This window comes from Mesoplodon densirostris, chromosome 1 (genome assembly GCF_025265405.1).
Source record: "Mesoplodon densirostris isolate mMesDen1 chromosome 1, mMesDen1 primary haplotype, whole genome shotgun sequence".
In the NCBI taxonomy this organism is placed as follows: Eukaryota; Metazoa; Chordata; class Mammalia; order Artiodactyla; family Ziphiidae; genus Mesoplodon; species Mesoplodon densirostris.
In genome coordinates, this window is record NC_082661.1 from 9645580 (window position 1) to 9660929 (window position 15350).

General features: G+C 51.4%; 1 protein-coding gene across 1 annotated transcript in view; it reads right to left on the minus strand.

Moving 5' to 3' along the window:
• Window positions 1-241: 241 nt before the first annotated feature.
• The window catches only part of HTRA1 (HtrA serine peptidase 1), a 57525-nt gene continuing 42416 nt past the window's right edge, over window positions 242-15350 (minus strand). The window contains exons 4-9 of the mRNA XM_060098608.1: window positions 6997-7191; window positions 5938-5970; window positions 4442-4556; window positions 3777-3834; window positions 2262-2357; window positions 242-954 (exon numbers count right to left, since the gene is read on the minus strand). Coding sequence (XP_059954591.1) covers window positions 786-954; window positions 2262-2357; window positions 3777-3834; window positions 4442-4556; window positions 5938-5970; window positions 6997-7191 — 666 coding nt within the window. The 3' untranslated portion in view covers window positions 242-785. The remainder of the gene's footprint in view (window positions 955-2261; window positions 2358-3776; window positions 3835-4441; window positions 4557-5937; window positions 5971-6996; window positions 7192-15350) is intronic.

The following is a 15350-nucleotide window of genomic DNA, read 5'->3' on the forward strand; positions in this document are numbered from 1 at the left end:
CTTTAGTTTGAAAAACTCCAGGTTCAAGGGCAACTGACCTCAGGCCTCTTTCATGAAGCCAGGGTGGCCAGGCGCAGTGTTCACAGCACTGGTAACCCCCCGGGATGATTTTGAAATAAGTGGTGCGACCTCAAGCTCAACCCGCACGGACAACGTGGTGTAATGAGCAGGCCGTTGACATTATAATTAATTCAAAGAGACTCCAGCCGTTCCCAGCAAAGAAGGACACCAGGAAGCAAAGTATGAAGAAGTATTTTAATAGCTCAAACTCCAAGTCACTGTGTTCCCAGTTCTGGAGAGGTTCCTAAAAGAGGCAACTTTGGCCATTTTGGAAGCCAGCCTTCACCCTCCCGTGGTCTCGGCATCTCCCTCCTCTGGAGGCTGACTCGGAGGAAAGCATAAACACGCCCGGTACCATCCTGGCTCCCATGGGACCTTCCTCTTGCCTACGCGTTATAGCAACAGCCTTAGCTGGACTAAGAGGATGAGTCGGTTAAAGAAGGAGACAAACGTTGACTGTCCAAGCAGGAGCAGTCCAAGCTGGCAAGAAAAAGCACGCTGCGTACATACGATACAGAAGGGCGAGCTTCTGCCTGCGGGTTTACAACATTACACTGGGTTTGCCTACGACCTATCAAGAAGGATTCTGCTGGCCAGTGTTTCTGCTGAACAAGCAACATGGCGGTCAAAAGTCTTGGGCATCCAGTGCCACCAGCCCAGAGTCATCATGCTTCGTCCACTGGAGAGTCTTTGAGGGAAACATGAAGTCCAGCTCATGCCTCTGCCTATGGGTCGATTTCTTCAGGAATCACGGTGATCATAATGTCTTCATTGCCCCTGCGGACAACCATGTTCAGGGTGCTTTCCTTCTTAATGACGTCGCTGACGTCATTGGCGGAGACCACTGACTGTCCATTGATGCTAATGATGACGTCATTTTCCTTGAGCCCACCGCTGCAACACAAAGGGAAACGCGATTGTAATGTTTCCACTCCTCCTGGTCTAACTGCCACGAAAGGTGATCAACTTTACATCGACAGAGGCACAGTTTAGGACCTCAAAGCCCAGAGCAAACAGGGTGGGGTAATAGTTAACTTATGTGAGACTGGCTTAAACCACCAATGGGTTGCATTATTTCCTTTTGAGGTTTTTAGGCCACATCATCAATCATGTCCATTGTAGAAATGCCTACCAGCGCTTGTATGATCTTATCATAGATGGACCCCACAGGAGATGAGGATGTACCATCTACCATGTACCAGGACCGTGGCCAACTTGCTTGTAATGGGTGTTACAACTCAGAGAGCAGCTCCTACGGGGATGAATTGATGGCTCTACTGTGAGACACCTGCTTTGTGCTGTTGCTGGGACTGTAGCTCTTCTGGATGACAGTGTCCGATAAGCGGTTATGGTTCTTAATGGTCTAGCACAGGAGTCAGCGAACTTTTTCTGTACACGGCCAGATAGGAAATATAATAGGCTTTGCAGGCCAGATGGTCTCCATCACAACTCAACTCTGCCGTGGTAGTCCAAAAGCCACCACAGACAACATATAATCTATTGGGCATGGCCGTGACCCAGTAAAACTTCATTTACATAACACTGGAATTTGAATTTCACATCACTTTCATGTGTCCTAAAATACTGTTCTCATTTAAATTTTTTCAACCACTTAAAAATGCAAAATCGATTCTTCCAGATCTGGTTCCCAGGAAACAGTTTGCTGGCCCCTCCCTGGTCTAGCACCTCTCTCTGGATATTTCATCGATACAGGTAACAGACGCTGATTGTTAGTTGACCTACTTCTTTTCACATTATTTTGACGTTCCCTGGGTTATTTTTCTAGAGGTGTGGATAAGTATGGCCTGATTGATGACAGACATAATTAGCGAAGGCTTCAGGAGGAGACGCATCCAGCAGCCTAGGACAGGACCACTGCTTGAGGTCTCTGGGACATTGCTCCTTCAAGCCTCTTTCCCCAGCCAGGCCTGTTCTGGAGACTCATAACAAGTCCGATATCACTCCTTCCATCTGATACCCCTCTGCAAGAGGACTTTTGAAGATAGGAAGCAACCTTTTGCTGATGAGTCCTGAGCTGAACCAGGCTGGAAGTCCTGACTGGCAGGGTCGACCAAGGACGTCCGACCATTTTGTCAAGGATTCTCACAATCACCTGAGCTGATACGAAAAGAACAGCCCCCTGCCCCCTACCTTCAGGAAACACAAGGATATTAGGAAAAGGGAAAATAATTCTAACTCACGCTTCTGCGGGGGTATCAGGAATTACTTCGATAATATACGCTCCTGAAAGCACATCTGGGAAGTCTCGGTGGCGATCCTTCAGCTCTTTGGCTTTGCTGCTCAGGACAAAGAACACCTGTATTAATGTTAAGTAACAACGGGGCTCCTGCCTGGCTTCTCCTCCTTCCCTGATTCTAACGTAAAATTCCTCCAGGGATTTTGATTCTGCTTCAAATTGCCTATTTCCTAGAGTTACTGGATAACAGCAAGGGAAGTGTTTTATCATTATTATTATTAATTGATAGTAGCTACCACTTAAGGAGTCAGTACAATATCATGGTTGGCCTGCTTTGGAGCCCCAGCTCTGCCGCTTCCTGACTGTGTGATCTTGGGCAGGTGCTTAACCTCTCTGTGCCTTAGTTTTCTCACCTGTAAAATAGGGATAACGACATGGGGTTGTCGTGAGGACCCGATGAGACCATCTAGGTCCAGCACCTGGCCCAGTGCCAAGCACGTGATAAATAATGGGCGGGGTCGCCGTGGCTAGTGACCACGGCCACCACCCATTCATCCAAGCTTTGATACGCATGAAATCACTCAGTCTTCACCACATACCAACATGCCTGCACAGTTATCCTCATTCTGGAGAGGAGGAAATTGAGGCACTCAGGGGTCAAGTCATCCCAAGGTCACAAACCAGGAAACAGTAGAGCTGGGACAAGAACTCAGGAAGCTGGACCCCAGGGCCCATATTCCTTCCTTATGCCTTCATCTCTCAGAGTTCCCAAACAAGACCTGATGCACATTTTAGTCTTGGCAAGCCAGCTGAGAAAGGTACCACCATTTATTACATGTGTCTAAACTATAGTCGTGTGTTCACAATTAATAGCTAATTAACTACAATAATTAATATATTAATATTTATATCAATATGTTCTGCTCTTTGCCAACTTCACATACAAGAGTTTCAACCGAGCCCTTAGGTACCAGGACTCCTACGATTACACCAGATTTTTTCATCAAGTTTTAAATGCCAGTATGTTATGAGTCTGGCAGGCACATACCACAACTTCCACCAGCTTGGGAAAAACAAGCCCATCTGTCATGCTGGGCCTGACTGGCATTCCAGGAGCCTCAGGCCACAGGAGGGAGAGCTAAGGAAAGGCAGGGCGCTCTGGGGCTGAGGGAGGTGTTTGGGGCACTCCTGGAATGTGAGTTTCAACAAAGCAAGTGGTGAAAGGAAGGCATGGGGGAGTGACGAACACCCCGGCTCTTCAGGCCTGCCTTCAAAGAAGAATGGAATCTTCCAGAAGGAAGGACCTGCTCAGAACCCAGAAACAAACATGAAGGATAAAACAAGAGGCTAAGGCTAATGGCCCTTCTCTCTTTCCTCATGTTACTTAACTTTAACCAGAAACTGAGCTGTCTTGAAGCAGAGTAAGGTTTCCCTTTTAGGGGTGCCAATGAGAGTCTTCTGAAGTTTAGGTTTGTTTTAAATTTAAGACACAGACAGACACAGACATCCTGTTACCCACCTGGATGTCAGTGACATCATTCGGATGCCAATATACTTCTTCTTGGTGATGGCTTTGCCTGGTGTGACAACAAAAGGACAACAGAAGGTCAGCCCAGTTGGCGGCTGTGCCGGGTACACCACGAGCCATGGGGTTCAATCCCCCAGTTTGCTGTGTAGAGTCAGGACCATAGGGGGATGCGCTCGGCTTGTGGTTCAAATCCTGACTGGGATCCTACCTGCCTCCTCTCTTCCCCAGGTAGAAGGTAAACATCACACCTGCAAGGGATCCTGTTGAGCCTCAAACCCCCAGCCAGACTCGAGCAGAAGGTTCAATAAACATTTGTGGAATGAATGAGCTCCGTGAATCTCAGTTTTCTCATCAGTAAGATGGGACTAATAATTCCCACCTGATCAAGCAAAGGAATTAAATGACATAATGAATAATGAAGTGAAATGATGTACAGAAATCACCCAGGATCATGCCTGGTACATACCCGATTGAACCATATGACACATTCATGATCATAGGTCGAAAATAGTCCAACACCTATGACCTAATACCACGGGCTTAATAGCGTGCGTTCCTTTCCCTTCTGACCTTCAGGGTGTCGTTTTCCCTGACCCAAGTCCCCGTGGGGCACCCCAGGCCTAAATCTCCCAAGGGCTGCCTGGGCCTTGCTCTACCTTTGGCTTGTCGGTCGTGGGATTCCGTTAGGAACTTTTTAATCTTATCAGATGGAATTGCAAAGGAGATACCAGCTGTCACTTTCAGTGTGTTAATTCCAATCACTTCACCATCCTGAAAAGCAAGATGGAAACAGCTTACTGAATCCATGAAGGTTCACCTGAAGATATGCACCAATAGAGAGAGGAGAATTTGCAAGAAAGGAGCCTTGGAGCTGCTTCAGAGAAATGTGTGAGGTGGGGGGAGCTGGAGGGAGGGGGGTCCTGGGTCGTAGAGGGAAAGGCCTGACTTGGGCAGCGTAAGCCAATCTCAGCAATGGAAGAATCGACACCCACTCGACTCAGAGCTGAGTGATCACCACGCCGAAAAAACAGCAACAGACACAAGAGACAGTTTCAAAATGTACATTTGCTCCTTTGGCATGGATACATTTCCAAAAGCCCCAGAGTCCTTTAGATGGCTGTCCACACCTTCCTGCTTCCCCCATTTCCAGTGATCTTAAGGTTCCTCTGCTGACGTCAGGGAGAAACAACCTTAGCGCTTAGGGCAGACAGATTTCATCATCAGGAAAACAAAGCCTCACATCCGAGCAGACGCCGGGGCACTCGGGGCAGGCAGAGGGCTCACAATCGCATCTCACTGCCTCTGCTTGTCACAGACTAGCTCTAAGTCATGGAGGAAGCCAGTCTACAGGGTGTGCTTCAATTCAAGATAAATTCACAGTTCAGTGAACACCACACCATAGGAAATAATCCTGGTATAACGGTCTTGCCTCACACCATCCAACCATTATTCTGAACACTACTGTTAAAGGGTCGTTCAACTCGGACTTAGAAGGGAAAACTGCCAGGACAGTTTAAGTCACTTCTAGCACATTTCCCGTAGCGCTGAGAATTCAGTCCCCGACTCAGAGGGACCATCAAGAAGGCACTGCCATCCTGCGCTTTGCTAAACAAGGCCTCGATTTCATCACCTGTAAATGAGAGTTGGATGGGTGACCCTGAGCTGCACCCTGGCTCTGACTGTCTGATTCTAAGGCTTCCCTTTTTTGCTTAAATAAAATATAAACTTAGGTGACATCTTTGTGAGCGGGGTAACTCCTCATTCCAGCCTGGTCTTAGAGGAGGGCCCCTGGCCAAGACAAACCCTGTGGATGAGCCACGCCAGCTCCTTAGGCAGCGTAGGGACAGGCCAGAACTGCTGACACCTTCAAAATAAAGACCCACTCCTTTAACCACTCCTGGATTGGACCTGAATTCCAATGTCTTTGCTTGTAACTTTGAAACATAAGCATGTCTGCTGGCACAGCAGTTCCAATCCAAACTCCATCGTGCCTTATTCTTTCCAGAAAAGATAAGAAGAGTAATTTGCAAGGTACAGTACAGTCACAGATGTCACTTTAAAAGAATTAGATAATGTGCTTTGGCAAGTTCATGTCTGAAAAGAAACCAAAAGAGGAAAAAAGACATGTACATAGATTTTTAAAAGGCCTTACCAGGTTTACTAATGGGCCTCCGGAGTTTCCATACTGAAATTAAGCAAAAATTAAAAGGTTATGAGTTTATGTCATTACATGGTCCAATCTACTTCTCTGCCGGGCAGGTCCCTGAGTGCAAGCTCTTGCCCCAGTTTTGTTCCTGTCTACCTAATATTTTGCTGGGAAAAAAAGGACCTTAAACAATTTTCAGAAAGTTTTAGATGTGTCATAAAGGGGATATATATAGATATAGATAGATAGGTAGATAGATGGATAGATGGGGTTTTTTTTTGCTCCAAAGCCCAGAGGCCAACTACAAATTCCCAAAACACCCAACACATCTTCCTTATCTTGGCAATAGGCTGGCTGCCCACTTGCTCCAGTATCACAGTATTTCAAATCTTCAAAACCGCCCCCCTACATCTATGTGACCCCTACTTTGCTGCTTGGTCTGGAAATCCACATGGTTTGCTCTATTTCCATTAGTTCATGAAGATCACAAGAAAGTTTGGGAATAAAGCCTACCAGAGGCGGCGAGTGCCCAAAACACGCTGTGTTTCTTATTTATTAGATAGATGTAGGGGAAAATGCTTTTTAGAAACGTTAATCCTATAGGGAAACAGCTGAAGTGGAAAAATGTGACTTCAAAAAGATTCCATTGATGAGATTGTGTGTGATAATCCTTGACCTCATTAGACATCGAATGGGTCGGCCTGATGCCAGACTGCTCCCCCCGCACAAGGCAATGCAAACTCCTCTCGGGGCTACAGAGCCTGTGCTGAGGTGAGCATCCCTCCTGCCACAAAGTTGAACAAGCAGCTCCAGCCAGGGGTGGCTGACCCTGGGGCAGGGCGGGAGGGGGCGTGGAGAGCTCCTCCGGGCTGCAAACTTTGGCAAATCTTAAGTTCCTGTCACAGGAGCCCCCGGAGATTGCCAACAGGCTGAAGACCAGCCCTCTGCCTCATCTGCTTTAGGGGATCCTTGAAAGCACCTTGAGGGTCCTGACTCCAGCCCTGGTTCCTAAGCCCAGCCCAGCTTTCCAAAATCCCACCCGACCCTGCAGCGGAGAGGGCTCACGTTGATGATGGCGTCTGTCTGGATGTAGTCCATGTCCGAGTTCCGGAGTCCCAGCTCTTTGCCGCCTCGCTGGGTGGTGCTGACGATCCCAGTGGTGACAGTGTTTTGAAGGGAAAACGGGCTTCCAATGGCAACCACAAACTCCCCGGGCCGCAGCTCCGAGGAGCGGCCAAGCAGTAGCACGGGCAGCTTTCCCTGGAAACACAAGGTTGGCATTGCTGCATTTGGTTAAGTGAACAGAACGGATAAACGCACAGATGTCGTGGAATGCCAAGCAAGGGACACCGCTCATACTCACCAGGCCTTGCAGGAAACTGAGGTCAGGCCTAGCGTCCCTTCCCGGCTGAGGACTGTCTTCCCTCCCACCCAAGATCAACAGTGCCTCGTGGTAAGCTGCTGCAAGTCAAGTGCACACTGCCGCTGCCACACGCCAAGGAAGACGTGGGACCGATACTGGAGGCCAACTCAGGGTCTCAGCACATCTTGAAGCTATCAGCACAGACTTGCTCTGAAACCCGGAGGCCAGGAGACAGAGGGGGACACGTTTAGGACTGGGGGCAAGCCTGACTGCAGCACTCTTAGAGAGCCACAGGGAAGGATCCAGAGCCCACGCCCCTGGGGGGAGGGGAAGGGGTGGATCTGCCCCCACTTATCATAGGCTCGTCCCTCCTGGGTTCTGTAGAATCAGCTCTGTGGGCTTGCAGCTGCCCTGACTCCGTCCAGTGCATCTCTGTGCTAAGCACATGCAATCCTGGGGAGGGGCAGGGGTGGGGCTGGGGGCAACAAGGCATCCAGGGCCCCGAGACGCCAAGACCCAAGAGGTGGGCTCTCGGGCTTCCCTGGTGGTGCAGTGGTTGAGAGTCCGCCTGCCGATGCAGGCGACACGGGTTCGTGCCCCAGTCCGGGAAGATCCCACATGCCGCGGAGCGGCTGGGCCCGTGAGCCATAGCCGCTGAGCCTGCGCATCCGGAGCCTGTGCTCCACAACGGGAGAGGCCACAACAGTGAGAGGCCCACATACCACAAAAAAAAAAAAAAAAAAAAAAAAAAAAAAAGAGGTGGGCTCTCTCCTTGCCTGGAAAGGTCTTGCATCGACCACGTCTGCTCCCGTCCCTGGCAGGCTGATTAACCCAACAAAGCCTGGTTGACCCCCAATGCCCTGTGAAGGCCAGGCAGAGTCAGAAGCCCCAAGCTACTCTTCAAACCAAAACTGGACAAAATAAAGCCAGCTCTCGTCACTAGGGCTGAGAGCTGGGCTTCCGTCTGAGAAGGCTCTAAGATCTCCTCCCTCCCTTCCTCCCTGGAGCCAGGCAAACCTCCGAGTTCCTTTCTCCTTTGTTTCCTGAGACAAAATGAGCAGCTGCTCTGAACAGTGTGGACCAGCCCAGAAAGCAAAGAGCTGGCCCAGGCCTAGTGCGAATTGCGAGGTAAGCGTCCTCATGTTCGTCCACCTCGACAAAGAAGGAAAGAGGAGAGGAGGCTGGGAGGATGCAGGGGGTGGAAACCAGCAGTTACGTAGCACTTCCTTCGCCAGGGATGAAGCAGACACCAGCTGATGAGATGGGGAGATCACTGGGCCCATTTAACAGATGAAGACACTGAGACTCCAAGCAACTGTGTGACTTGAGACCGGCCAGGGATTTAAAAGTGCAACCCCGAACCCAGACTCTCATCCACCACAAAGTACTGAGTCACAAAGAACTCTCTCTGACCCCAAATAAGGAAGATGCTGGTCAGGAACAAGCTGGGTCAGAAAACACAGGGAGGAAGAAGGGATATCGAAGGAGAGATCCAAGACCTAAACCTTTCAGGGGCTGCATGAGGAGGGATGCCCCTCAGATCACAGGCACTGAGAAGCCTAGAAGAGCGCCCCAGTGAAGAGCACAGACCTGGGACCAGGCGGCCTGATTAGATCCTGGCTCGAGCTTACAGCCACTCTGGTCCTCCGTGTTCTCATCTGGAAAACGGGAATAACGCAACACACTTATCTCATTGGTGTGTTGTGAGAATTAAGCGACTTGAGACCTGAACGGCTCTTTGAAGAGCACCTGGCTCAGTTAAGCACCATGTAATTGGGACATGTAAGCACCAGACGTGTTGGTTATTGTTATCAATATCAGGGTCTGTGCAGTCTCAATGGGGGAAACCCCACCAACGAAACTCCCACAAAGTAGCGCGTGTCACCCAGCCCTCCACCTAGGAGGAGGCTGGTGGCACAGGCCTGCCCTGACAGTGACACTTTGCCCTTGCGGTCACCTGAGGCTGGCGTGCGTGGTACTGCTCTGGAGGGGGCAGCCTGCAGTCCCCACTCCCCGAGCTCACTCAGAAGCACGCCAATGAGCTCAGCGTGGCCTGTTTACCCTGGGCCTGTGCCAGCCGCCCCTGCCAGGAATGACTTCATCCAGTAGCCACAGCGGGTGGGTGGGCAGGAGTCAGGGCCAGTGATGAGCACTGGCCACTGTGGGGAGGCCCGCCAGGGACACTACCACTCCTTCAGGGCTCAGGGACTGCTTTCAGGGCTGGGCTTGGGGGGTGGGCAAGGGGACACAGTGGCGAAGGCTCCTGGGCTGGGTTTGCCAGGCTGCCCAAGATCACAGTTGCTTTTCACCAGCTTCAAGGCAAGAGGTCAGGTTCAAACACAGAAAGGCGGGCCCAGCCCACATCAGCTCAGCCACAAGCCGAGAACCACATCAGAAAGTTACAGGGCAGGACTGACTGCGGAGGGTCTTAATTAGCATTTGCTCATCCCCCACCCCCCACCCCGTTCCTCCACCTCCACCCTCTCGGAAGGGGGCCAGACCCAGGCCCCTGCGTCTCAGGGGGTTGAGAAGGCAGAGGGGGCCAAAGACAGCGCTCCCTGGAACTCCCCTCTTCCAAGTCTGAGCTCAGGCCCAGGGGATGGGAAAAGGAGGCATGTGATCTTGGGGGGCAGAAGCTGTGAGGACGGAGGGGAGAGACCCCCAGGAGGGAAGGAGAACCCCCAGGGCCTGCTGCTCTGCCGGCTGCACTCACTGGGGAGGAACAGGCCTGTGGCCAGTAATGGGGCCCAGAGAAGCCAGTGGATGAGCTTGGCTCCAGTGCAGTGAAGTCACCACACTGTAGTGACCATGGAGGTTTGGACAAGTGGACACCAGTGATAGGAGCCCAGAGTCTCCCCGAGGACCAATCCTCACGTCAACACAAGGGGAAGAAATTCGGATCACAAGTGGTCATTTAGCCAAACCTGCACCGATGGCAACACCAAGTATCACCTTGTTTAAGTTTTTATTCACTCAAACATCTCCTAGATTCTAAAGGACAATCGTAAGACAGAAATAAGCAAGTGGACACATATCAAGGGGGATCCTTAGACTATGAAGCTTGGACTGATGTGAAAGGAATGACACAGGTGACATTTTACCTCCCGGGTGACAAAGCTCTTTCATGACCCCCTTGGCAGTTAGGGCATGTTTCCTCCCATCTTACAGATGTGGAAACTGAGGCTCAGAGAGGGAGTGACTCCTCACAGCTCATGAGCAGCCTGGTTAAACGAGAGAACAGGTCCCCCCCCCTCCCAGACCTTCACTCCTTGTAGGTGTTACTGTGAATTCTAATTGTAGGCAGAAATCTTTGCAAGAGAGTGACGTGGGGCAAATGTGGGCCAGGCCAGATTTACAGCCCTTCATGAGGTCACAATGCCTTTTGGGGGCCATTTGGCTCCTGTTTCCCGCAGGTGCCAGCGGGCCACACAGGCATCAGGCTCTCCAGCCGGCTCCAGATCCAAGTGGGGCTCATTCTCAGCCTCCCTCCTCACCCTGGGCCTGTCTGCTCGGCGCAGCTATACCTCTGCTGGCCAAATTCCTATTCGGCAACTGAGCGTTTTATTCCACAGCTGTCTAGACACACAGTCCATGGGGGGACTCGGGGGGAGATGAAAAGCAGATGCAGCTGGAAGCGCCAAGGCACGCCTCGGCCTTGACCTGCAGATGGGAAACCCTGGGGCCACCCGTTCCTGGTTTAACCCCACGCTGCTGTCCGCAGGCTGGTTCCCAGGCCGCCCACATCAAAGCCGGCTCCAGGCTCCCTGCGGCAGATGCTCTGTCTGAGCCTCCCTGTGAAGCGGCCCAGCCACAGGCCATCTTGGAGATGCCCGACCCTCTCCTAACAGCCCACATCTCAGCATCTCGCAGGAGCCTCGCAACACGCCTACGAAGTAAAGGCGCAGACATCCATCCTCCACTTGGCAGGCGGGAGGAGCAGAGTGGGGAGGAGGGAGACTGGGGCGTGCGGCTCCCGTTCCTTGTCTCCAGATTCTCCAAACACTGGCAGGGAGGGAGGGTGAAATGCAAGTCGGGTACACAGCAAAGCCGGATGGGGAGTTTGAACGTGGCGAAAGCTCAACCCCGAGGCTCCGGGTCAGAACTGAGCAGGAGCCCTCGGGCCCCACCAGGAGAGCGTGCAGCTCATGTTGTCCCAATCCCTCCAGGACGAGGGGCATCCCAAAGTGAGTCCATCACACTGCCCATTCTCAAGGTCATGCTCTTGTTCATGAGAGGGAGGAACCTGGGAGGCCAGTGGGAAAGAGGGGACGTCCGCGTTGAAAGGCACAGCATCCTCGGTTTGCAAGTGACTCACTTGTGCTACATGCCGGCCTCACAGCAGAGTCAACAAGAGGGGCTGGAAGGGAACACGGATCCCGAGAACAACCGGGTCGTTGGCCATGCCAGCCAGGTCGATGGAGATAGCCCAGACGAGGGTGTTAGAGTCCTGCGTGTGGACTCCATGTCCGAGTTAAGCTAACTACGAGCCGTAGGCAGGATACGAATTGTGTGATAGATTTACTGCTAAAACCTGGAAGAGGTTGGTGAGTGGCATGATTAAAGAAGGCTCTTACCGTTCGTTTAGATGCCAACAAACAAACAGACAACAACCAGCAGGCCTGGCATCACTGCTCCCACAAAACACTGCCTACATGAAAGAGAACTTTCTCGACAAGCATTCACTGAGGACAGGCCTGGCACAGGGAACATGAAAGATCAACAAAACCCACCCGTGCCCTCCAGGCTTACTGTCCGATGGTGGGGGGAAACACACAAGCCAGCAGAACACACAGCAGTAAAAAGAGATAAAATCCATCTCCCTCCCCAAGGGCAGCTCAGCCTAGAACCTTCCATAAAGGCTAAATATAGATCAACACTAAAAATGATTTGGGTGCATCAATTAGGGTTTTTTTTTTTTTTTTTTCAGCTGCAAGTAACAAAAAACCCAATGCAAAATGGAGTAAACATCCACCTGCTCAAGGGCGTGATGGCAGGGCTGATCACTTCAAAGGCTCAAGGACAACGTCAAGAAGAAGCTCCTGCCTTCTTTCCATCTGATCAACGGCCGCCTGGGCTCATGGTCACAGGAGGGCCACCATCATTCCAGGCATGACACAAAGATGTAGCAATGCCCACTGGAAGTAATAGACTCTTTTCTCCCTTGTGTGTCTCTTCAGTAGAGCTAAGAATCCAGAAGGGCCCAGCACATTCTTCCTCGTGGGTCATCAGCCACTGCCTGGTCATAAGGTTATCCTCAACCACCCTTAGGCGGGGGGGATCGTAACCCTGGTGACTGCCTTAGCCTCTCAGGATTTGCCTGAGTTAGGAATGGGGGGCGGTCAGGAGTGGACCTAAAACAAACTCAGGGCTGTGCCAGCAGGGAGGAGAAGGGCTGCATGCTGGGCCACCATCAGAGTCCACCGAAGCTTAGGAAAAAATGGTTCCTTTTACAGTGGTGATGCTAATACGTGTCTGGAAACATCTGTAGGTGTATATTCCTTCAGGCAGCTTTCTTTTTTTGGCGGAGGGGAGAAAGAGGAGAAGTCTGATTCAAAGGAAAGCAATGGCCACACATTTCCAGGGCAGTCAGCGTGAAATACAAGTGGTCCGAGCAGAGCCTCGTCAGTGTAGACAGACCTCCCTCTTATTCGCATGCCCTACACGCCTTGTGCTCTGTCCGTGAGCAGATGGGACGGGCATAGTGCCCATTCCGCTCACCAGGGGACCGACGGTCCTGCAGCTGGTGGTGGTGGTACCGAGAGCCCAGGTGTTCTCACCAGTGCTCACTGCCCAGATGCTCAGGGTGCACAGCCAGCCACCAATAAAGAGCCTCTCTGTGCCAGACCTTCCACGGGGCAGGGGCAGGAGACGGGAGCAGAGATGACACACAACAGGGCCAGGGAGCTGAAGGAAGTCAGAGCAGAGGCCAGCCAGAGGAAGCCAAGGTCACACGTCCTCAGGGTGAGGGCCCAGGCCACGGTGGTACCCTCAGACAAGCCCCGGCTGTGTGGCACTGCCTGCTTCACGGGCTCGCTGTGTGGCCTGGGCTCCCCCGGAAGGGCCATCACAACTGCTGATTCCCACAGGGAAGAAAAGGCCTGTGCTGAGTAAGGGCCCTGGCTGATGACTCGCTATGGGCTTATCCTCCAGCATCCACAAAGGGTGGTGCAGAGTGAAGACACAGACAAAACACACACACAGCACCACCACAGCCTCCACACAGACTGGGAGCACACAGTCCCAGGGAGCAGGGCATCCGTATTAACTCACTCTGACCTCGGGCCACTTGACAGACTTCTCTGGGTCTCAGTTTTATCACTTCTAAAATAAGGGAGTCGAGCCTGGTGATGTCCAAAGTCATCCCAGCTCTGACAATTAGGGATCTTTCCAGAAGACCTGGTAGATTTCAAAAAAAAAAAAAAAAAAAAAAACCTATTAGCAGACAATGGTTAAATTGGTGAGATCAAAACAGCACCAGACGTACTTCCCTGGTGGCTCAGTGGTTAAGAATCCGCCTGCCAATGCAGGAGACACGGGTTCAAGCCCTGGTCCGGGAAGATCCCACATGCCGCAAAGCAACTAAGCCCGTGTGCCACAACTACTGAGCCTGAGCTCTAGAGCCTGCGAGCCACAACTACTGAAGCTCAACACGCCACAACGACTGAAGCCTGTGCGCCTAGAGCCCATGCTCCGCAACAAAGAAGAAGCCACTGCAATGAGAAGCCCGCGCACCGCATCGAAGAGTAGCGCCTGCTCGCCACAACTAGAGAAAGCCCGTGCGCAGCAACGAAGACCCAACACAGCCCCAAATAAATACAAATAAATAAATAAATTTATTTTTTTAAAAAGGAAAAAAACAAGCACCAGAGTCCTTCATAAATCTCTTTTCATACAACTACGCAAAGAGGTCAGATGATCCCTGCAAACTCTTACAGCCGCAAGAGGAAAGGGGAGGGCTTCCCTGGTGGCGCAGCGGTTGAGAGTCCGCCTGCCTATGCAGGGGACGCGGGTTCGTGCCCCGGTCCGGGAAGATCCCACATGCCGCGGAGCGGCTGGGCCCATGAGCCATGGCCGCTGAGCCTGTGCGTCCGGAGCCTGTGCGTCCGGAGCCTGTGCATCCGGAGCCTGTGCTCCGCAACGGGAGGGGCCACAGCAGTGAGAAGCCCGCTTACCGCAAAAAAAAAAAAAAAAAAAAAAAAAAGAGGAAAGGGGATTCCTGGAATTCTCCAGACGCTGGCTCAGCCAGAAATCATCTAGAGCGGACCTAAAAACAATGATCCATCAACATTTCAGCTTCTGGCCGCCCTGGGTTTGGCCTAAAAGCCCTTGAGCGCTTTTCTCGTTGCAACCTCATTCACTAAAGCTTGGAGAGAAGAGCAATAAAATGAACAAATAAAACTAAAAGAAAAATTGGCAACTTTCTTTAACCTCATGAGGCAAGTCAACTACTTCTTTCTCTTCCTTGCAAAGTATAAACTGCTCCTGTTACAAAAATATTTTTGTTGCTGAATCTGCAGAAGCCACTATCCGCCAGCCGCCCAGCACACCGTTTTCAAGAGGCTGGGGCTTGCAGGCTGGTGTTGTGTGTTGGATGAAGTTTGCTTCAGAGGTTAATGTTGCAGCAACTGGCTGAGAGTCAACTAAGTGATTCAATGTGTCTTCTGGAAACAGTTATGCTAACCTTTCATTTTCTTTAAAAAATATGCAATGGAGGAAAAGAGCACGTCTCCCGTGCGCGTCCCCCACACACAGCAAGAAGCAGTGCCATTGAACTTGCGTGCTTCCTAAGGAACAGCAAACTAGACCACAGAGTTCAGGGGGATGTTAGCAGCTAAGACTTGCCTGAGACCCAAGGATCCTGCCTGGGGAAGGAGGGAAGTGAGCCCACAAGGGGCTGAGGGACCGGGAAGTGTGAGCAGATGGGTGGACCCAGGTGAACCACAGATCTGCTACGTAATTGGCAGGGCCCAGGACAAAATAAACATCGGAGACCCCTTGTTCATAAAGTGCATAAAAAGTGCCGTTAAAGGTACTAAAATATAAAGCTTTCTTTTTT